Consider the following 23,580-nt stretch of genomic DNA (forward strand, 5'->3'; position numbering starts at 1 on the left):
TTTGTAGGACATTGTCATTTTTTTAAGCAGTAAGTTTTAAAGGGGTGGTTTCCACGAATACAAATTTGAAATACCTACCATAAGATTGTAGAGGTGTGGGATCCACTCTCCAGAAAGCTCTGAATTACAGGAAGGTCATTTTCCATAGATTCAATTTTAAGCAAATAATTTGAATTTTAAACAGATTCCTTTTTTTTCCCTATAATAAAACTGTACTTTACGGTAACTAAGTTGCTTGAATCATATTGGTGGCAACACAACCCTGTTGGATTTATTTAATGTTTAAATAATTTTTTTAGTAGACTTGAAGATTCCTTATCCAGAAATGCCCAGGTCCCAAGCATTCTGGATACCAGGTCCCATACCTGTAAAATACAGAGTATCACCTCCTCCCTTTCCCCCCAGCTGCCTAACAACAAAACAATGGGAAGGTAACCAGATAGCAGCTCCCTAACACAAGATAACAGCTCCCTGGTAGATCTAAGAACAGCACTCAATAGTAAAATTTAGGTCCCACTGGGGCACATTCAGTTACGTTGAGTAGGAGAAACAACAGCCGGCCAGAAAGCTGTTCCATCCTATAGTGCTGGCTCTTTCTGAAAGCACATGACCAGGCAAAATGACCTGAGATGGCTGCCTACACACCAATATTACAACTAAAAAAAATACACTTGCTGGTTCAGGAATTACATTTTATACTGTAGAGGGAATTATTCGCAATGTAAACAGTGTAATTTAAAAATAAAAAAGTACATCATAAAAATCATGAAAGAATCCCTTTTAGCTATCCATCCAGATGCTAGTTGTGGTATGTTACTGTTACCCCCCCCCCCAATTCCAAGACACAGTAAACTATGCAGCCCAGGAACAGCCATTTCTGTCAATCACAATGGGCTTGGGGAACCACAATCACAGTCTGCTGTATGGTTAAAGGCCACTTAGGGAGGAACATTAAAGGAGACATGTGGAAAAATGGAATTTGTTTACTTACTGATAAAACCATTTCTCTGAGATACCATAGGGTTAATGTCCACTTACCTTTAGGAGGCAGGATGACAGGAAAAAAACTGCGGGCTTGCTCCTCCTCTTGCCGACATTAGCCCATCTCATGTTAGTTGTTATCAAGCATAAAAAATTTGAGAGGGTGGGACAACCTGTGCTGCCATTTTCTCCATCGTCCCTCTGCAACACAGATACCATAGGGTTACCTCCCAAAGCAGAAGGGTGGGAGAACAGAAGAGAAAAGTACAGAGAAGAAGCATGAGTGTTATGTTAAGCCCTATCTTATGAAGGAGGAGACTCCTTTAAACTGCCCCTTGTAGAACTTTGCAGCCGAAAAAAGCCTGTGACGAGACAAAAACATTAAACTTATAAAATGTTGTAAAAGTGTGAACTTAAGACCATGCGGCAGCATGGCAGATTTGTTCTGCTGAAGCCTGGTTTGCATGAGCCCATGAGGCGCTAAGTGGTCGCGTGGAGTGGGCTGACACCTTGAAGGGAGCATGTCTTCCTTTTGTTGTATAGGCTAGAGAAATGGTTTCTCTGATCCATCTACTGATGGATGTGGAACTGGCCTTTTTGTCTTGTTGTGAATGTCCAAAGAGCACAAACAAAGAGTCAGACCTTCGAAAATTCTGTATCGTGTGAATATAGTATTTGATTGCTCTTACCACATCTAATGTATGGAGGGATTTCTCCAATGGATTTTTTGGTTTAGGACATAATGAAGGAAGGAATAATTTATTTGTTAATGTGGTAGTCAGAGATTACTTTTGGCACAAAATCTGGTTGAGTACGAAGTGCCACTTTATCCTCATGTATAATGCAACAGGGAGATTGACAGGATAGCACTGCTAGTTCTGAAACGCCCCTTGCAGAGGCAATAGCTACTAGGAAGGCTACCTTGAAAGAAAGCATTTTGACAGAGATGGAATGCATGAGTTCAAATGGTGGTTTCTGCAGAGCATGGAGAGCTAGCGTGAGGTCCCATGGTGGCGTAGGGGACCGCCACCGCGGACGTGTATGTTGAGCGGTTTGTAAAAAAGTTTTGATGTCCTTTATTTCTGCTTATGGTTGTAGAAGTAAAATTGACAGTGCAGAGATTTGGACCTTGAGTGAACTCATACCGAGTCCCTTGGTTAAACCTTCTTGCAAGAATTCTAGAAGTTCTGGGATGGTTATGGAATTGTGTGCTAGCCGTTTGCGGTTGCACCATCCAAGAAATATCTTCAATATCCTGTGGTATGATCGATTGGTAGACTTCTGTCGGGCTTGAAGTAAAGTATGTATTACTGGCTGTGAAAAAACTTTGTTAGTCCAGATGGAGGTTTCAATAGCCATGCCGTCAAGGATAGCATTGGAAGATTGCGGTGTAGGAATGGTCCTTGGCTCAGGAGGTCCGGCCACAGTTTTAGTCTCCAGGGTCGGTCACCGACATGTTCTGTAAGTCGGAAAACCATGCTCTCCAGGGCCAGTATGGGGCGATTACAATAGCTGTGGCCTGGTGTAACTTTAGTTTCCGGAGCACTTTGTGAATCATGGGTAACAGAGGGAATATGTATACTAGATCGAAGTCCCAATTGATGGTTAGAGCGTCCACGACTGTGTTGTTGGGAATCGCAATACCTGGTGCAATAAGCTGGAAGTTGGTGATTGAAAGCTGATGCCATCAAGACGATCTGTGGCCATCCCCACTTGTTGTCTAGACTAGAGTCTGGCGACTGAGAAAGTCCGCCTCCCAGTTCTCCTGACCTGGAATGTAAATGGCTGAAAGTTGTGGCACTGTGTGTTCTGCCCATGTCAGTATTTTGTCTGCCTCTTTCCAGGCTGCTTGACTGTGAGTACCGCCTTGATGGTTAAGATTGTGGTCGCATTGTCTGTCTGAACCTTGATGGGGTTCCCTCGGGGGGACTCTGTCCAATGTTGTAGTGAGTGTCTGATGGCTTGAAGTTTGAGAACGTTTATCGGCAATTTTGTTTCTGTTGTCAACCACTTTCCTTGTACCGTCTTGTCCTGGAATAATCCTCTCCAGCCGGAGAGACTGGCATCCATGGTGATGGTTAGGAATTTTGGGATGGAACAGGTTTGTTCGATGGAGAGATTTTGGTTCTTCGTCCACCACATTAAGGACTGTTTGGTGTTGTTGCAGAGCGAGATTCTGGTCTCTAGTGATGTGGGTGACCTGTTCCACTTTTGGAGTAATTCCAGTTGAAGGTGCCGCATGTGGAATTGTGCGTAGGGGACAAGATCTATGGATGCAGTCATGAGACCTAGTGCATTCCTTGTCTTACTGATATGTCCGCCTTGTGTATGGTCGCTTGAGCGGTGTTGGAGAGCTTTTTGAGTTTTTCTTGGGTGAGAAATACTCGCTCTTTGGAAATCAAAGAGTGACCCCAGAAACACAATGGATTGAGCTGGGGAAAAGGAGCTCTTTTTTGTATGAATTATCCACCCGTGTTGTTGGAGTATGTTGACAGGTGTCTGTGTGCATCTTTGCTACCGCTTCAGATGGAGCGTCGTCTAAGTATGGTATGACGGTCAGCTGTTGTTCTCTCATGTAAGCTACTAGGCTGGCCATGACCTTTGTGAAAACTCGTGGTGCAGTGGCGAGGCCAAAGGGTAGCTTGAAATTGCAAATGTTCGTGGGTAGTGCGAATATTAGGAATTGTTGGTGATGCGGATGAATGGGGATGTGCAGGTATGCATCTTTGTGGTCTATTGATGTGAAGAAGTCTCCGTGTTCCATGTTGGCAATTACTGTTCTTAGCGATTCCATTTTGAAGGTTGGTACTTGGAGAAATTGATTGAGTTTCTTTAGATCGAGTACAGGACGTAGAGAACCGTCCTTTTTGGGGACCAGAAAAAGGTTTGAGTAGAAACCCTGATTAAGTTGAGGTATTGGGACCAGAAAGATTACTTCTTTTTTGTGCATCTCTTGAATGGTGTTGAAGAAAGTATTCTTCTTGTTTGGGTTGGTTGAAATTCTGGATATAAGGAATCTTGGTGTTGGGGGCTTCTTGAAAAAAGGTTCGTAACCCTGAGAAATAACTCGGTGTACCGATTTGTCTGAGGTGTTTGAAAGCCATGTCTCTTTGAAAAGACAAAGTCGTCCCCCAACTGCCTGAAGTAAAGCAATAATTCCAGCAGCACTCCGATATGTGAATCAAAAGTTATTTATTCATGCCATTAGCAGAGCGACGTTTCGGGCTATTCCAGCCTTGGAACTGGATGTAGTGGAATTTCTAGAATTGTGATTGAAATTCTGTGTGTTTGTTATAGGAGAGTCGAAATGAGCGTTGAGAGCTTTGTGAAGGTCTGGACTTTTTGTCTTGTGTAGGAAGTTACTTTTGCCTCCTGAGATTTTTGAGATTAAGGTGTCGAGTTCACTGTTGAAGAGTGTGGATCCTGTAAATGGCAGCGCCACAAGATTCTTTTTGGACACAGGGTCTGCGCTCCATGGTTTTAGCCACAAGGCTCTCCGAGCATTAAGCATCTTTGAAAGGTGAGCTGTCAAAGTCTTCGTCAGAGGTTGCCGAAATGGCTTCCTGGGCTCACAGAGTTAGTGTGAAAACATACCAGCTAGTAAGAGCATCTACCGCTTCAGATTGTGATCTTTTAGGTGGCTCTGTGGTGGCTTCAGTTTGGTCTGAATCAGTCATTATCATTAGCATCTATGGAGGGTTCCTCATCTGAAATCTCAGCATATGCTTGAGATATGCTAGGTTTGTTAGCCTGTGTAATAGTGCTGGCAGGCTGTTGTTTCTGTATAGCTGCAGCAGCTAGTTTTTCAATAGATTATGTCATCCCTAAGAAGGATGCTTGGAAGTCTTTTAGCCAATCTGCATGTCTGATGGGGTGGACTACTTTGAATGGAAGCTTCTGATTTTCCCCCCTGTGCTTTGGCTTTCTTGCCAGTTACAGTTGAGGGTGGCTTAGACCGTTTACTGATGGTCTTTTTAGAGGCTTGGGCCATTTCGCCTTGTTGACTTGGGCCTAGTGAGGCCGTAGCAGTCTCCCCCTCCATAATGCAGCAAAAAAGCGGAAGAGTATAGGCAAAGTAGTGATGTAATAGGCAGAGAGAGAATTAGTAAGCTGTCAATCGATTACCTTGTTAGGTAGTAGAGGAGTGGAATGGCTAGAGGAGAAAACTACCTCAGCCAGGAAGAGAACTAGCAGAGCTCGAAGTTCCTCCGTGGTGTTGCGCTAATGAAAGAACTATTTGCGAAGGCCCAAACAAATTGGTGCGCTGATGACGTCACCGTGTTGCGTGCCTGCGCCTTCTTCCACTGCCATGCCGGTATCGCTCCTGTGCCTCTCTTGAGTAAGAGTTTTGGCGCAAACTCTGAATGCTGTGTGGGGTAGCGCGGTAGCATACCGTCCACTTTTCCTCTCTCTCTGCCGAGTGTTTGAGTATATGGTAGCGTAGAAGCGTACCTTGCTCTTATGTGGGATTTTGGTAGCTTTGGAGCATACCTTGTCCCTAGTTATACCCTTCACATAACTGGACTGTGATAATGAGGTAAGGCATTCGTGTCCTCTTGGTGTCTTGGTGCGCTATTAGCATGACTTAGGGCAAAAAGTATATTTTTAATCAAAATACAAGTGTAAGCGCAAATGACCGTAAAGTTGTGAGGGTAGAGCGAATGCATAACCTATAAAAGGAAAAAAATATGACCTACCTCCTTGAAAGCAGGATAACAAACTAACATGGGATGGGCTAATGTCGGGAAGAGGAGGAGCAAGCCCGCAGTTTTTTTTCCAGTCATCCTGCCTCCTAAAGGGAAGTGGACATTACCCCTATGGTATCTGTGCTGCCGAGAGATGATGGAGAAAACAAGAATGTGCCAGTGCATTTTACTCAAATATAGAAGGAATGGGCTTAATAAAAGTCGTGTTTTGGGTTGATTTATTAAAGAATTCCTACTGATTTCCATCCACCTGTTCCAATTCTTGCTGCCTCCTTTCCCAGGCTGTGCAGGGGAGACTGCAGCACTCAGCGCATTGCACTGTAGCATAGGAACCAATCAGCACCTAGGCTGATCTGATAGGGAACTGAAGCCTGTCTTTGCTTGTGTGACTGCAAGGCTGTGATTGGCTGTCCCCTACCTACTGGCAGGGACAATTAGAACACGCCCACCCCTATTTATAACACAGACAGGAACAGTAGCTGGCTATATGGAGCTCCAATAAAGGCACCATTTTTAAAAATAATAATTTTTATCCCTAAGTAAAACCAGCACCATATATTATAAATTACGGTCTACAAGATATGGTGTTTCACTAATCCTATATGTCTCTTTTAAATTGCAAACTTAGAAACAGGTGTAAAATACAAGAAATAAAGTGTCTATTTCTGCTGTACTCTGACAACACCTGGACTGAAAAGTGTTTGGGAGGTGAACACCCGCTTTAATACAGTAACAGAAAGTGTAAGCGATATATCATACAGTTACAGGTTCCTTTGTATGTTCGCCTGAAGCTGTGGCTCAGCTCAGTGTGGTTTTTTAATAGCACCCCATACCCACCCCTTTATACTAATGGTGGTCCTATGCTTTTAAATATGGGCGTTGGTTTGAGCAATCTCTCTCTCTTAAAAGCCCTTGCTGGCGGGGGAGGATTTAGCTTTCAGATTGAAACAATGCACAACACACATTGTGTACAGGTAATGCTATTATGCAGAGAAGTATCTTTTTATATTGTGACCTGAGTTAAGTAAGTTAAGGACCGCCATATGGGGTTTACCTTGACGTGGTATGGTGGCTTTTCAACTTTATGATCATAACTTTGTAACTAAAAACCTCTGTTTTGTAAACGTATGCATTTGCATTTATATTGAATTACTTATGAGACAGGGGCCCAGGGAAGTGCAGTGTAAGTAACACTTCCATTATATTTAAATATATTTTGTATTAGCCTTAAGAGTGCTTCCACCCCCCCCTAGATTTTTCCTATGGATGGAATGAGAAGGAAAAACCTTATCAGCAAGTGATTTTTAATAAAAACAACCAATACAATTTAGTGTGAACTTTATTTACACCACTTATTTTTTAAAAAAATGTAAATGATTTGTTTTACAAGTGCACAAGGTTTTGAGAATTCAGTTAACATGTATGCCAATATAATCATTTTCACTAAACCTCAAAGGACTAGAAAAACGGCAAAACCATTTAGCGCAGTTTTGCTACATTAAAACTTAATGAGATCCCAGTCCTTTGCATCAAGACTAATGAGAATTTAAGACTTCCTGATCAGGTGGAAAATGAGTGTGTGGCAATAAAGTGCTACCATACAAGACATGGCATTGATACAATTGTGGTTGTTACAGGCAGTAGGAACACTCCATAAAATATATTCCTAGATTTCCTACACACTGTAAATGTACTGTAACACATCTTGTATTGCAGAGATTTATTATAAACTATAAATATAGATGACTAGGCCACCACAAATCCAATAAGTTTTTTTTTTTTTTTAGTTTTTTTTTTTTTAATTCCCACGTGAGAAAATCATTAAATGGTGATATGCTCTTAGTCCCAAATTATAGATGTCATTTAACGAGAGCCCTTAATGTTGAGGATTAGACTCTTCTTGCAAATTATGCTGGCATTCTTCAAATTTGTTCTGGAAAGAATCGGTCAACTCCTTAGTCTTGAATCTGACTGCCAGTTGTTCCACTTTACCTTCACCATCTAGAAATTAAAAATAAACTAATCAATATGCAATATAAAAAGGTACAATGAAATAAAACAAGCACACTATAATATAAGGATTCATTTTCTCTTGGACTTAAAACAGCAGCATTTATTTCATTGTGCACAAAATTTTTTTTTTTGTATAATTGCATTCAAATTCCTGGGTGCACAGAGATATGGCTTGTCACTTTTTTGCCTTTTTTTTTTTTTAATAGTAGTCTAAACAGATTGTGGCTTTTTTTTGGAAGGTAGGCACCAGGCCCAAACAATCGGTTATGGAAGCTACTAGTAAAAGGTAAAGATGCAAAAAGCTTAGTGTTCTTGTGCATACAATGGACTACCCAATCCTAGATCATAGATTTAAGGAGGATAATGTACATATAAGGTATATTTATTTATTTTTTCACAAGAAGTAGTTACATACCTGAATAGTCCGTTGCTGTCCATACCAGTGAGTTGTTTGATGTACTTAAGGTGCTAATCTTAATTTCAGTTGAAATGACGTGATTAGCACACACTTTCAGTACTTGGTCTCGACGCATCAGAACACGATAATATCCCTTCTCTTTGTGAAAAAGGATTTTTATGTCACCAACTCCTCTCTCTTTCCACTGGCCCACAGCTCTATCCCAGCGGTACAACTTTGCTCTCTCCTTGAAAAGGATCTCTTCATCTTCTTCCCCTGATTTTACCTCCACCTGAGAAGAAAAAAAACCCAAATTAACCTACATGATTATTCTGATCTTCATGTGTCTTAAAGTGATACCGACACTCATTTTTTCTAAATATTCTAAAAAATATCTTTTCTACGTTAAAAGTTACCTATAGCTCACGTTGATCATTTTTCACTAATAGTGCTGCTTTTGTAAGTAATTGTCAATTGAAGTTCCTAAACCTGACTGTTTTGCCAAACTGACTGTCCCTTCTTAACCTGTCAGTTAGAGATTCTAATGCTAATGGATTACTGCTGCACAAATATGGCAGCCCCCTCATAGAGGAACAGGGTAGTAAGAAAAGTAATGTAAAGCACCAGGCAAATACTTTAATGGCAAAATTATAAATAGCATTCAAAGACAATGTTATGATAGATATAAAAAAAAAGGTTATTTTCTGATGTCAGTATCTCTTTAAGCCAAGAACAAATATTAAACAGCTGCTAAATCTGAATAGATATTGCAAAACCTGAACACCAAATGTTGCCAGTGAAAGCTTTTGCTTGAGCTAGTGAACTTGATTTGCTGCGTGAACAGTGTTCCAAGCCAAAATGCCATGGATTCTTGATGGCATTATTATTTTAAAGTGAGACTAGATGATACTGTGATTAGAAGACGTTTTTTTCAAAACGCATCTGTTAATAGTGCTGCAGACTTCTGCACTGAAATCCATTTTTCAAAAAAGCAAACTTATTTTTTTACATTTAATTTTGAAATCTGACATGGGGCTAGGCTAGATAGTAATTTTCCAAGGTGCCTCCAGTCATGTGACTTGTGCTCTGATAAACTTCAGTCACTCTTTACTGCTGTACTGCAAGTCTTTGCTGCTGTAAGCAAGATATCAGCCTCCACCCCCCAGCAGCTCATCAGCAGAACAATGGGAAGGTAACCAGATAACAGCTGGTAGATATACAGTAAGAACAGCACTCAATAGTAAAAACCCATGTCCCACTGCAACACCATTCAGGAGAAACAATAACCTGCCAGAAAGCAGTTCCATAGTGCAGCACTGGCTCTTTCTGAAAGCATATGACCAGGCAAAATGACCTGACTTATTAGCTCAAGAATTAAACTTTATGTGGTAGAGTGAATTATTTGCAGTATAAACAGTGTAATTTAGGAAAGAAAAACTGCACCATAAAAATCATGACAGAATCCCTTTAAGGATGAATTCAGTAGAGCTATGTCAGTACTAGTTGAAAACAGGGTTTTGCCAGGTTTGTATGAAGAAATCTAACTGCTATTTGTTTATCCGCTTATCCATGGTTCTTAGATGCCTAACGGTGGAGGGTAACAACTTGTTAATAAATAAAAACCTTTTAAAGTAAAACCAATTAAATAACTTCTGTTACTAGTACCAAAAGATACAGCAGCAACAACTTTACCTCTGGTAAAGACACAATGGGCTCAAAGTGTACATCATCACTGTGCACCACTTCTTCATCGCTACCATCCGCATCCTCACCCTTTTTGTTCTGGGACAGAGTACCAAAAACGGCTGCCCCGGTATTGGCCCACTGGAAGTTGGTATCTACAGATGCAAAAAAAAAAAACAACTAATCTAACAATGGCTTTATTTTTAACCAAAATAATGGGAGTAAACAAAAATGCACAGAAGTGTTGGGACTAGATTCTGGCTATTAAGACTAAAGCATCATGAATGTACCAATAATGCCTTCTGACTCGGCTACTTCTAATGATCGGCAGCTTATTTGTCAATATATAAAGCCAAAATGGGATAGATGCCAGTACCTAATGTGATATAATTGGAGGACAAATAATATTGAGGACAAATAATTGGATCAATCAGGATGGCCAGACTGCTTATGTGGCACTTTGTGCCTGGAAATTACCCTGTGTTTAAAGGTGGTAATTAACTGTGCCCCATTAACGAATGGAGGGAAGAAGAAGGAAAAATGTCCAAAACTTGTCATATACCAGTCCATAACAAAAAATTTAACTTTACCTTTAGAACCAAAGGCAAAATCACCAGAATTCGTAGATGCTAAATCTGCAAAAGAAACTCCAGAAACTTCACCCAGCCCAAAAGAGAAACTAGGAGTAGAAAACCCTGTGAAGAAATGAAGAAAAGGTGTCATAAAACAGATTAATTTTCCATTACCATATGTCAAACTTATATAGTAAAAATAATCATTTCGTTCATTCAGACCCTTTAATTCAATTTTAGTAGTGCTGGCTTTTATTAAAGAGCATGAAATTCATCATTAAAGACATATATTGTGTATCATTTAAATGCATTGTTGACTTACACAAGCTTCTTAAAGGAAACTATACCCCCCTAATGAATGTTTAGCAAACCAATATTTACAGATATAAATATATTCCAGTTTGGTAATATTATTGAATAGGCCTCTTTTTAGGATATAAATGATCTAGCAGTAAATATTGCCCTTTTACATAGTTAACATTAAGCCACCATTTTGTAATGGTCTGTGTGCTAGTGATGTGGGGGCCGACTCGAAGCCCACGGGTCGGGTCAACTGCTGCACAAATTTTGTGGGCCGAGGACGGGGTGGACGCAGATAAATATATTCCAGTTTGGTAAGATTATTGAATAGGCCTCTTTTTAGGATATAAATGATCTAGCCCGGCCGAGGACGAGGTGGACGCAGGCTAAAGTTCCGTCTTCACCCGCAGGTCTCCTAGTGCTCCACTTCCACCGGAGAGCTGCATTTTATATACTCGTGTCGGTGTACCCCGCCCTTCTGTGACGTCACATTAAAGCAGGCGCAGTATACAAGGAGGAAATCAGGGCGGGTTAGGGTCGGGTGCAGGTTCAGCTTTTCTCGACCTGTACATCACTTCTCTATGCTGCCTTAGAGATCGCCTGACAGGAAATAATGCAGCTCTAACTGTAAGAGGAAGAAGTGTGTGACAGACAAGAGTTCTGTCCATTCATTGGCTGATGTAAACTAGCATGCATGTGTGTCCTTAGTTTGTTTACGTACCCTGTGAATCATACAAGAACACAAGGTGGACCTTGGCTTTCTATTAAAGTTTATCCAACAGCATATATACTAGAAAAGTACATTTTAAGAACATGGTCTATTTTGATGAAACAGAGCTTAACATATGGACTGTTTTATGTATTTAATGTACATAAAATATACATAATATATATTTATACCCCTGAACATTGCAGGTCTATATAGTTTCCCTTTACTAATGATTATTTGACTGCATAAAATGAAACAAATCCACTTTAGGGTGAAGGAATACCTTTTGAGTCTGTTTTGGGGAGCTCCTGTTTAGAGGACAAGTCTACAGGTTCCTGGGAAATGCTTGTGGTGGAATCAGGTTCTTGTTTTGGGGGCAGAGACACACTGGTTTCAGCTGCACTTACTATGGCAGCTTCAGGGGAACTAGTTACATCTGCTTCTGGAACTCCCTGGAATAATCAAATAATAAACAAGGTAAATGAAAACAGTAACTTTTACTTGAGGCAAAACTCCCCCCCTCAAGAATATATATTAAAAGAAAGCATCCACCTATGAATAGATACTGCTTAGTGCACGAATGAAACAAAACACTTTATAAACGCAGGGCACTGGCTTCAAATTGGATATTCAAGGTAGGACTGTTCATTTCTAAGGTAACTGAGGTTCGACCTTGGTTCAGAAGTCTAATGGAGATAGTTCATATGACTTTATTAGTGCAACTATCACACCCAAAATCTTGCATGAGAAAAATCAGCACAGCAAGGATGCAGAACCATTGTGTATTACAGGTTTACTTTCTGCAAGTAAAAAAATAATGTCAACGTGTATGTGCCATGCTCACAATGATATTGGTAATGAAGTCCAGCTAAATATTGCAGTGACATTCCCTGAGGCACAAGCTATGGTGATTGTGCTTTGTAATATTAGCTGAAGCACTGTGTCAGTGAGAGGCAGAGACAGAAATGGAAATAAAAATTGCTGAGCCTATGCACAACAATGGTCCATTGCCATAAAACCAGTCTGTACCTTTATATTCACACAGAGCCAGTACAACACGAAACTATGGCATCAGGTATTTTTTATCACCACATTTTTCTTTTAATTTAAAGTAAGGCTGGCAAAATGTCAGCATAAATACAAGTATTCTTCATAAAACACTGATAATCTATGCCTGAAGTGTGAAAGGAAAACTTCTATCCATGACAGCAATATGAGCCATAGTATAAAAATAAAAACTGGGTAAATAGATAGGCTGTGCAAAATTAAAAATGTTTCTAATATATTTAGTTAGCCAAAAATGTAATATATAAAGGCTGGAGTGACTGGATGTGTAACATAATAGCCAGAATCCAACTTCCTGCTTTTCAGCTCTATAACTCTGAGTTAGTCAGCGACTTGAAGGGGGGCCACATGGGACATAACTGTTCAGTGAGTTTGCAATTGATCCTCAGCATTCAGCTCAGATTCAAAAGCAACAGTTATGACCCATCACCCCCCCCCCCTCATGTCACCGATTGGTTACTGCCTGGTATTAGAATTTTTTTATTTTACACAGCCTATATTTTTACCCAGTTTTTATTTTTTTTTATTTTTCATACTGAACTGTTCCTTTAACATTGTCCCAAGCGGATAGAAAGTATATGGAAAGTAGAGTTTGCAGAAATGTGTTGTGTTTATTAAACTGCAGCTACACTAAAATGCTTTCTATACAAAAAAGCTCAATTTTGCACTAAAGGGGAAAACTGGGCAGTTTGAAAACATGTGGAGAAAACATGGTGCCCATTTGATTCTATATTTGTCTGGAGTCCCTTTCCCCATACTGCATTAACATGCACACAACAGGTGCTCCTAGTAAGAAGCTACAGCTACATCCCTGACACTTTTTCTCCTTTCTCACACATTTTTTGTCTCAATACTCAAATCTCCATGGCATCAACTTATACTACAAGTCATCTGATATAATATAGTCATTCATCTCCCTTTACTGCCAACAAGCTTATTTCCACATCTGTAACTGTGAAAGCGCTAGATCCATCAAGAGAAAAATGTTTTAGTTTCTCCTGAAAGCACTGTATAATACATGAATACAGAAAAGAGGTGAATTTCGGAAAGGCCCTCTCCCAGACTCCTTTTAAATGAAATCATTAATATTTTTTTAAAAATAATTTCCTTTTTTCCTGTAATATTAAAACAGTACTTTGTACTTCATCCAAGCAAGTTATAATTAATCCTTATTGGAGGCAAAACCAGCCTATTGGGCTTAATTCATGCTTAAATTATTTTTTAATAGACCCAAGATATGAAGATCCAAATTACAGAAATACCCCTTATCTGGATAAAAAAAACCCAGGTCCCAAGCATTCTGGATAACAGGTCCCATACCTATATTGTGTAAATTAGAACAGCTTAGGTCACATAATACAGTAAGTGATCTTTGCACTTGAACAGTACATATATATTCATTAAAAGGCAACTATTTCTTCATTTTATATTGCTTCTCTTTAGTTTATCAAGACTTAAATGTTAGTAAACGAAGTACCGGTATAATTATTTCAGCCCTGGGACCATTTAGAAAAACTGCTATTATGGTGAATTCCATAGAATGCAACCCTACAAAGGAAGCTGCTCTGGGACCCTGTTTAGTTCCGTGCTTCACTACAACACAACGTGGCAGCTTTTATCTCACTTAGGCCTATAGCTCTCTAAGGGCTTATCAACACAATGCTTTGCATTTCCTCATTCAGTTGAGGATGGCTTCCTATTAAAAAGACATTAACATTTTGCAATTATTCTGCTAGGGGCATACCAAATCTTACAATAAATTGCGAGCACTCATCTGACCTAAATATGCTGAGGACAGTTGTTAGATTACTCAGATGTGCCATGTGGGGGGCACCCAACAGGTAGGTTGCTTATGAGTATACTTATATTTAGAGCTGCAGGGCAGAAATAAAATAGCAGGCCATCATGTAATAAATGCAGTCCCAATTTAACCAATCTTTAGAATTATTATAGCGTTGTTCCGAGGCGCCTAAATTGCTTATGTTTTCGATCATTTGCATTTTTTACAGGCATATGAAAAAGTTTGGGAACCCCTCTCAGTCTGTATAATAATTTACTCCACTTTCAACAAAAAAGATAACAGTGGCATGTCTTTCATTTCCCAGGAACATCCGAGTACTGGGGTATTTTCTGAACAAAGATTTTTAGTGAAGCGGTATTCAGTTGTATGAAATTAAATCAAATTTGAAAAAATGGTTGTGCAAAAATTAGGCCTGGCAGGCCAAGAAAAATACAGGAGCGCCATATGCGGAGGATTGTAAGAATGGTTATATACAACCCAAATATCACCTCCAAAAAAATCACAAGAACATCACAAAGAACATCTGTATGGCAGGGTGATGAGAAAGAAGCCCTTTCTGCACTCGCCACAAACAGTCACTTGTTGAATGCAAAAGCTCATTTAGACAAGCCACAGTCATTTGGAACAAAGTGCTTTGAACTGATGAGACAATAATTTAGATATTTGGTCATAACAAAAAACTCTTTGCATGGTAGAAGAAGAACACCACATTCCAAGAAAAACACCTGCTAACTACTGTCAAATTTGGTGGAGGTTCCATCATGCTGTGGGGCTGTGTGTCTAGTTCAGAGACTGGGGCCCTTCTTAAAGGAGAATTCAACCTGTAATTAAAAAAAAAACCCTCCCCACATAACCTGGGTAGACTCCCTCCCTCCCCCGGGCAAACACCCCTAATTTTTTACTCACCCCTCTGTGCAGATTCTGGGAGGGTTTTTTTAAAGTACGGGTTGAATTCTCCTTAAAAGTTGAGTGTCGGATGAATTCAGCCCAATATCCACAAATTCTTCAGTATAATGTTCAAGCATCAGTCACAAAGTTGACGTTACACAGGGGTTGGATATTCCAACAAGACAATGACCCTAAACATACTTTGAAATCTACAAAGACATTTATGCAGAGGGAGAAGTACAATATTCTAGAATGGCTGTCACAGTCCCCCTGCTTGAACATCATGGAAAATCTATGGGATGATTTGAAGCAGGCTGTCCATGCTCAGCAGCCATCAAATTTAACTGAACTGGAAAGATTTTGTATGGATGAATGGTCACCTCCATACAGAATCCAGACACTCAACAAAGGCTATAGGAGGCGTCTAGAGGCTGTTACATTTGCAAAAGAAGGCTCAACTAAGTATTGATGTAATATCTCTGTTGAGGTGAGTGATATTTTTTTTTCTTTACAGATCTGAAAAGAGCTTTTCCTTTTAGTCTGGAAAAGGTTGACCACAACTTTATATTTGTTACCTCTAAATTTCCATATTACAACTGCCACAAGGTCAATTAAAAATATCACAAACTAGTTATTAAGAGAAACCTGATTTTATGACTGCTTCCAATATAATGGGGACATATTATTATTAAATTAGATATGCCAAAGCAACCAAATTTTTTTTTTTGTTTTTTTTAACACCAGTGCTTGTCTAGCAGTTTGGAATAAGCAAACCAAAAAGACTCTGTTAAAGGACATGTAAAGCATACATTTTCCTACCATGTATATAAGTTGGGCATATCTTCCCCCACCCAAGCCACATCATTTGTACTACCCCCTCCATTTGCCAGCGCCATCATATTTTCCTATAACAAAAGGAAGCTTTCATCCGGTGGCCATTTTTCCTCTGACACATTATCAGTAACACAGACATCTGCAAACAGTACATGTATGCTGTAAAGTTCATGCAATGCAGAATACAGGGTTACACAGGCACAACATAATGTGAGAAAAAGTTCTGCTGGGGTTGAGCACTGTAATGGTTAAACTGAGCTCAGGAGAGGTGGTTAGGAGAAAGAAATAGGATTAGACAGCTAGCAGATTTTCTATGGGAACCAACAATGCTAGCTCTTCATTGGCTGAGACTGGAGGGTGTGTTTAGTAATCTGAGCTGAGAAGAACTGAGCATGCTCATTAGCCAACAGCCAAAGTAAATTCCTGAGGGGGGGGGGGCTGAGTGGGTTAGAGGAGGAGAAGGAATTCTAAGTGATTAAGGGGATGCTGCAGCCTTACTGTTAACCTTTTACCAACCAGAGTGGCAGGTATTTAAAGATTTCAGAGAGGCTCTTCAAAGATTACATTTTTGTCTGAAGAGTAAACAAAATGTACTGGCTGTGGGGCAGAAAATCTTTTGTAGCTCTGTAGTGCGCACTGCTGCTGTTATGAATAATGGGAAAAGTGAGTAATGTAGGAGGAAAAAAAATTCAAAATCTCTACGTTATACTTTATTAATACTATGGCAACAAATTATTCAGCAATTTACAGAGATTTATTCACTCATATCAAGCCCTGCCCCAGTGGAGCTTATAATCTAAATTCCCTACTACATGCACACCAACACAGCCATTTATAAGGGTTTATTACATCTGAAACATTTAAAAAATAAGTTTTAGACAATATGGTGCTGCAATTTCATTAACATGGCATGATATCTAAACGTTATGCCAACAGCTGGGTGAAAATTCAAGCCAAGATCCCAGCGAAATAAGGCTCCCTGAAGGATAATTACCACATTGTATTAAAAAAAAAAGGCTAATGCACACAGTACACCCGGTCGGCCGTAGGAACTTGCATTTAAAAATGCCTTCAAATGAAAGGACAAAGGAACCGCCATGTCTAAGCCTCTCCAATCACGCAAAGATATTTCTTTCTGCAATGTCCAGGTATTTTTAGCTGCACTGTCCCCTGGGTGGGGAGTGACAGCTCAACGTTAGCCTGCACTGCGCTGGCTGCAAACTGGTTTCATTTAATGCAATAAGTGCAGCCCTTCCACTTTTATAAACATTTCACACACAATTTTGACCATGTTATTGTAAGAAGTTCCAACAAGTTAAAAAATAAATCATTTCAAATCCTATTTTATGATGTTAGTCAACCAAAATAAAGTTCACTTACACTATATAAATTATTTAAATCTTGTTCCCTTCAGTCGGAGAATTCACAATCACAGCAAGCAGGCAGGAGCCATTTTGCAAACACTGTTAAGGCAAGCCTTGCGTTATTTTAAAATCTTGTTTATGAGCCAGAATGAGGCATATGATGCTCATGACCGAACACTGGTTAAAAATTTGGGGGGGGGAGTGAGGAGAGCAGTGACTGACATCTAGGAAGTGCAGAATGGAAAGTGAAAGTAATTGCCTAAGGCATAGATGTAGGACAAGCAGAAATTTTTAAATGCGTTTATAATAGGTATGGACATTTTAATAATAATTAAAAAAAAAAAATTTGGGTTTCGTGTTCAATTTGAAAATTATTCCTTTTATACAGTTTTTTATGTAAGGGTGAACGGCCCCAAATGCAGATAAAAAAAAAAACTAAAAACACTCAGTCATTAAAAGACAGCCAACATTAATATACAAATAAAGCAGACTGACTGGCACAACAACTCAAAAGTGCAAACAGTGAGTATGATGCAAAAATATTTCTCTGCTTTTATATTCCATTATTAATCTGCACACAACCACCTTTAATTACATGGGGGAGGAGTGGGCAAATGTGAGGTAGAGTTTCATGTATAATAATACTGACAAGGTACATCCACCTATTATTTACTCATTATAAATACCCACGTGTACAAATATAACCGTGTAAAATGCAATAATCTGACCTGTTAGTCATATAGATAGCATAGCTCATGCTCCTTAACCACATCCCATGTATATTCTCCATGGCTCTTGCATTTGATTTCATTTATTTGACACTAGCATGTAACAACTCAGAATTTGCTTACACACAACATCTTCATTTAGCGATTAAAGGGTGAAGGTTAATCTGAGATTTAAAGGAAGCAGAAGAAAGTTCAATACATCTCCAGATAGCTCTGTCAGTATTCTGCACACAACCAACACACAAAACCTTCTTGCACAAGAAGCCACACGTTTAAGACTCAAGGGAGGAAGTAAAGGGCTAAGATAAGGGCTAAGAAGTATTGTGCTTACTTTAGCCTCCTTAACTTTTCTAACTTCTGTATCAAAGTCTTCTAGATTATCCTTGTCTTCATCTGTGTCGCTACCCAAACCACAGAAAAACGTTGGTGGGAGCTTCAGACTGTCTGCTTTGGCTTTTTCTTCAGGAGTGGGCTTCTTTTCCCAAACGATTATACAATCCTGATCAGATTCAGCTGTAGGTTCCTTGCTACAACCTTAAAGACAAAACAGTAGGGAAATATTACTTCAATCATAGCATGGTCAACTTTGAGTTAAAAAAAATATCAAATTTTTAGGACTCTTTATAGACGAGAAAAGGCGAAGCTAGCTCAATTTTTATGAAATGAACAGATTGCTGTGTCGACTATGATGTCAGTTTTCTGTGAACTTGCACAATTCACTCAGGGGCAGATTTATTAAAGTTCGAATGGTAAATCCAAATTTTCTATATTTTTTTATGTGTCAAAACTCACAAATTCGAATTTAAAAGCACCAACTCAAATGTAAATTAGAATGTGAGATTTATCACACCTCGACCATGGAAACAGTTCTCATTCAAATATTCGACCAACTAAAACCGGCCAAATTCATCTACAAATCAATGGCAGAGGTCTGTTGACCCATTTGACGATCTTAAAAGCCTTCCTGACAAGTTTTTTCAGAGGAAAATTCCATTTGAATTTCGTTCATATTCGATTCAATAGTTTCATATAAAAACTAGTTGTACTGCCAAATAGAGCTTCCTGTTGACTGCCAGTCCACATAGGGGCTCGAAGATAGCCAATCACAGCCCTTATTTGCCATCCCCATTGACTTTTCTCATGCTTGTGTTGCTCCACAACTCTTTTCATATTTTAATGTGGCCCAAAAAAGTTAAAAAATAAAAAAAAGGTTGGAAACCCCTGACCAAGAGAAAGGACTCCATGTTTACAGAGTACATTTCACCAGCAATGGTGCATCAGTGAGGCGTTAAATGACGATAATTCACAACATAGATTTAGAGGACATCATAAACTACACTGAGCTGGAAACACCATGTGGCTTCAATCCTTTGCATACATAGGCAAAGCAAAGAATGACTGGTGCACTAACAAATCAGTAGAAAAAGTTTAGTGTAAGGCATCTATCCATAGTGGATTAGACACCAAAACAATGCATGAAAGCGCTAACCATGCAGCACAGCAATGTTGAGAAATGGAAAGACAAAAAAAAAAAAAATATAAAGGGTTTATTTTAATGCTATGTGCAGCAAAAACACTTTGAACTGGGAAGTTTAAGACATCTTTCTTTAGTTTAGGATGGATTCAAAAGTAATCTTCTCTTTGAAACAACTTATTCATTCCCCCTCAGTGGCGTAACTACCAGGGGTGCAAAGGGTGTGATCGCACCAGGGCCTGCACCCCCTGTGGGGCCTGCTGGAGCCTAGAAAATTAATATTGCTGGTGGCTGGGCAGGGGGAGATTTTACAGCGTGCACGCCATCTGCAGTCCATCGTGCAATTCATAGGGGGGAGGGCCTGACAGGGGTGCCCGGGTACCCATTATGTACCAGGGCCCGTCGGTGAGTAGTTACGCCACTGTTCCCCCTCAACACTTCGTTGATATCAGCCTTTCCCCTCCTGATCCCCACACCACAATGCTTCTCTAGATCCCATTCACATCTGCAGCATCCCCTGTTCAACTGGCAATTTTTTCTAGCATTAAATGGTTTAATAGCAGCTACATACATCAGTTGGGACAAAGACACATGGGGCAGTTTTGAATGTAGTGGAACAAAACCGTTAAAATAGCCCCCTATTCACTTTTGTATGGCAATTGCCTGAAAGCACCAGTTTACATTCTTTAAAAGCCGACTGCCACATTGCCCAGCAGTAAGTGCCTGTCATGAAAGTTCACTGGTGCTTTCAGCCAAGTACCATTCAAAGTGATTTGGAGCAGTTGCATGGGTCTTCTTTACTACTATGGAGCTAAAAACTGGCCAGGAGACAAAAACCTCATATTGCCACATGCATCTCTGCCTCAGAAGCATATTTTATTTCCTATAGTGCCGTATTAAACTCCCTGCAAACAACAGTCAATGTATAGCACAGTGAAAAACTGTAAATGGATTCATTCAAACAGTACCTGAAAGTCTTGATGATGCCTTATCTTTCTTATCTTCTGTATACAAAATACCATTCAGATTTTTTACAGCAGTCTCAAAGTCCTCATCTGCATAACAGAAAAAGTGTATGGTACTGATGTGAATTAAATAATCATATAACTAACCTACACAATACTACATTCTCTATGTTAGAAGGCAACAGAACTATAACGACTATAGAAAATATGTATGAACAAAGCAAGAGAATGAAACGAGAGTAAGAAAAGAAACAGGTTGTGTAGTCAAGAAAGTGAGGGAAGAATAAAAGAACCATACATACACAAGGGGAAAAATTAGAGCAGGGCAGATGGTAATGAGTGGAGAGGAAAGAAAAGACGTGAACATGTCCACCATTTTCAGAATAAAAAAGTGCAACTTTGTCTTTCTGGAATTTAAAATAAATTGGGGGCAATCACTGGCAATTTTCAGCCGGCTAAAAAGCCCCCATGTGGATTGTATAGATTATGTATAAATGAAACATGGATACAACAGTTGTATGAGAAGTGTTGTGTTCAGTAGAAAGAAAGGAAACAAGGAAAATGGAGGATGAGAAGAAAAGAGAAAATGTAGAATGTAAAATGCTGTTGCATATGACAACAAAATAAAAACAAGTCATCAGGAGTCAGAATATTAACAGTGCTTTACCATCAATGTCGCTCTCATCACTGACATATCCAGGCTTGTTTTTGTAGCAGAAAAATGTTAAGGGCAAAAGCAGTGTTTCTGCTAAGGCTTTCTGCTCAGGGGTAGGGGTCGCCACATATACAATGAGTACATCAGAAGAGCTATCTGCATCAGGGACATCAGCAGCTTTATCTGAAGAAACACAATCATAGATCAAGGAAAGAAAAGAAGTCCATATAAGGGAATGTATCCTAATTTAGCAGAAGGCACCTATGGAAGCAGAGTGTTATACAGGAAGCTGGTTAACAATAAAGGTTAGAAAACTAATAAACGTGTATCTTGGGAGAAGATTAGTTTAAAGGGGCAAATATGAGTAGAAGGGCAAAGAAATATTCTACTTCAATGACCAACCGAGTAGTATAAAATGCTAAAGCTCAAAAACAGACATCGCCGGATATATTAGTAAATTAACAACAATCACAACACGTATGTAAGCAATGTGAATGATACAATTGTGCATAAATTCTGTCACTGAACAATACATGGCTGATACTTCATGTGCTAATGGACACTGGTATAAACAATCAAACGATGACATCAAAATTATACAGAAAGGAAAATGTAATGTAAAAGGTTGTTTATGCATCTTTATCATGTACATAATTTCCATTTTATGCCTTTTGTGTGTAAAGGCACCATTATTCTGGATTCTAATTGGAATTTGGTGGCAAGTTAGATTTAACTAACTAACAAGTAGATTTGGTTTCACTCTTCCTTTCAGCCTGCATTCCACTTTGGGAGTTTTCTGCTTTAGTTACTGTATAAAGTCATACTGCAGGAACAAATTATATTATATTCATTGACAGAATTTGTTGGTGAATTAGACATATATTATTGGTTTCCACTAGGTTTCATTATTCACCATAGATTTGGAATTTGCATATTTGTGTCATTCACACGGCTCACTTGAATTTTACTTATGTTGTGAATGTTTTTATATTTTTTGGTGTACTAAAATATTTCAGCATGGCTTCCTAAATTCTTAAGTTAAACTTTCCAAGTTATGATGTACTCACACTTTCTATATCAGCTTTTGATAGCTCACAAACTGTAATGCGTCCATTTGTCACTGGTTTCTGATTAGTTCTAATCATGCCCAAATCACACCCGAGTGTGATGCACATTAGAAAAATGCATGGAGTAATGTATGAACACTTTGAAATTGTACAATAACAGTGCTCTCCCTCGCCTCAAAGACTTTATGGGAGCTGTATTTGCAAAAGCAAAGAGTCCTCCTGCTTCGTGTATTATAGCGGCTGTTCTGGGGAGAACAATAAACTGATTCTTTTCATTTACATTACATGACAACAGACATTGGAATCTGTATAAACACAGTAGGGATGTCTTGTATTGGCTAAACTAGTAATGTTGGAACTGGCTTTACCCAGGATAAAAAAAAACAAAATCATATTGTTTTTAAAGGCATACAGATAATCTCAACAATGAATTAGGCTAGGAATGTTTTGCAGGCTTTTGTACCATGCCAAAGCCATAACAGACCTTTAGTACTAGTAGTAGTAGTAAAAGTAGTAATAGACTACAAACAGCTTCCCATCTTATGTCTGCTCTGGGCTACGAACAGTTACCTAAGCTTGCAAACCAACTCTTAATTTACCATGTATTTACAAAAAAATAAAGACACATTGCTGAAATGGCAGAGGCTGAATAGCAAATATGATCTGTAGAACACAATGGGATCAGTTCTAACAAAGGAATCTAAACTCTTTGTATTCTACAGAGCTGTGTGTCCTATTTCTTTTTTTCTTTTTTAAGACTGCAGAACTACTCATGGCTACACTGCAGTAGTGTTTTGCAAGCAAACATATCGGTACCAGCGCAATATATTTTAATTACTTCATCATTTTTGATGTTACTCTTCCTTAAATAATCCTTTAGTAATCAGACTTGCTGCTTTTTAACAGCTGCCCGGAACAAAAGCAGCATGTGAATATCAGTGACACTCAAAAGGTGACCTAACAAGATCAGTAGAGTGCTGCTGTAAACAATTCTGAAGGCACAGATCTATTATAGGGCTTCTGAATGTATGAGTGTACATACATTTTGTTAATCCTTGACCAACTATAGAAAGAAAAATGTGTTTTTCAAAGAGATGAAATTGTATGTTGCCACAAAGAGCAGTTTCTGTAATGCAGAGCATGCATGCATGTTAAAACGTACAAAAATAAAAGATAAAAGTTTCCCAAACAGCTTGAAAACTGATGAATGGTCAGTGTCTGCTCAACCAAGTGCTAGCACAAAGCATCAAAGTACCTTCCACTTCAGGTTTTGAGGAAGAAGTACACGTCCAAAAGGCACGAGGATTAGATTTAAAAAGACTAAAATTAAATCCTACAAAACATAAAATTCATAAATGGACATGTGTTCATTAAGCTA

General features: G+C 39.1%; 1 protein-coding gene across 4 annotated transcripts in view; it reads right to left on the minus strand.

The window, feature by feature from the left end:
* Positions 1–7,008: 7,008 nt before the first annotated feature.
* Positions 7,009–23,580, minus strand: part of ranbp2.L (RAN binding protein 2 L homeolog) — a 52,485-nt gene continuing 35,913 nt past the window's right edge. For 2 of the 4 annotated variants that reach the window (XM_041582357.1, XM_041582356.1), the window contains 9 exons: positions 23,458–23,535; positions 21,148–21,318; positions 20,484–20,570; positions 18,373–18,575; positions 11,645–11,813; positions 10,371–10,475; positions 9,790–9,935; positions 8,116–8,389; positions 7,009–7,688 (listed from right to left, as the gene is read on the minus strand). In XM_041582357.1, coding sequence (XP_041438291.1) covers positions 7,564–7,688; positions 8,116–8,389; positions 9,790–9,935; positions 10,371–10,475; positions 11,645–11,813; positions 18,373–18,575; positions 20,484–20,570; positions 21,148–21,318; positions 23,458–23,535 — 1,358 coding nt within the window. In that variant the 3' untranslated portion in view covers positions 7,009–7,563. Of the gene's footprint in view, positions 7,689–8,115; positions 8,390–9,789; positions 9,936–10,370; positions 10,476–11,644; positions 11,814–18,041; positions 18,206–18,372; positions 18,576–20,483; positions 20,571–21,147; positions 21,319–23,457; positions 23,536–23,580 lie in introns of those variants that run through there. The other 2 variants (XM_018247052.2, XR_005965480.1) reach the window with 2 other exon arrangements.

This window comes from Xenopus laevis, chromosome 2L (assembly GCF_017654675.1).
Source record: "Xenopus laevis strain J_2021 chromosome 2L, Xenopus_laevis_v10.1, whole genome shotgun sequence".
Classification (NCBI taxonomy): domain Eukaryota; kingdom Metazoa; phylum Chordata; class Amphibia; order Anura; family Pipidae; genus Xenopus; species Xenopus laevis.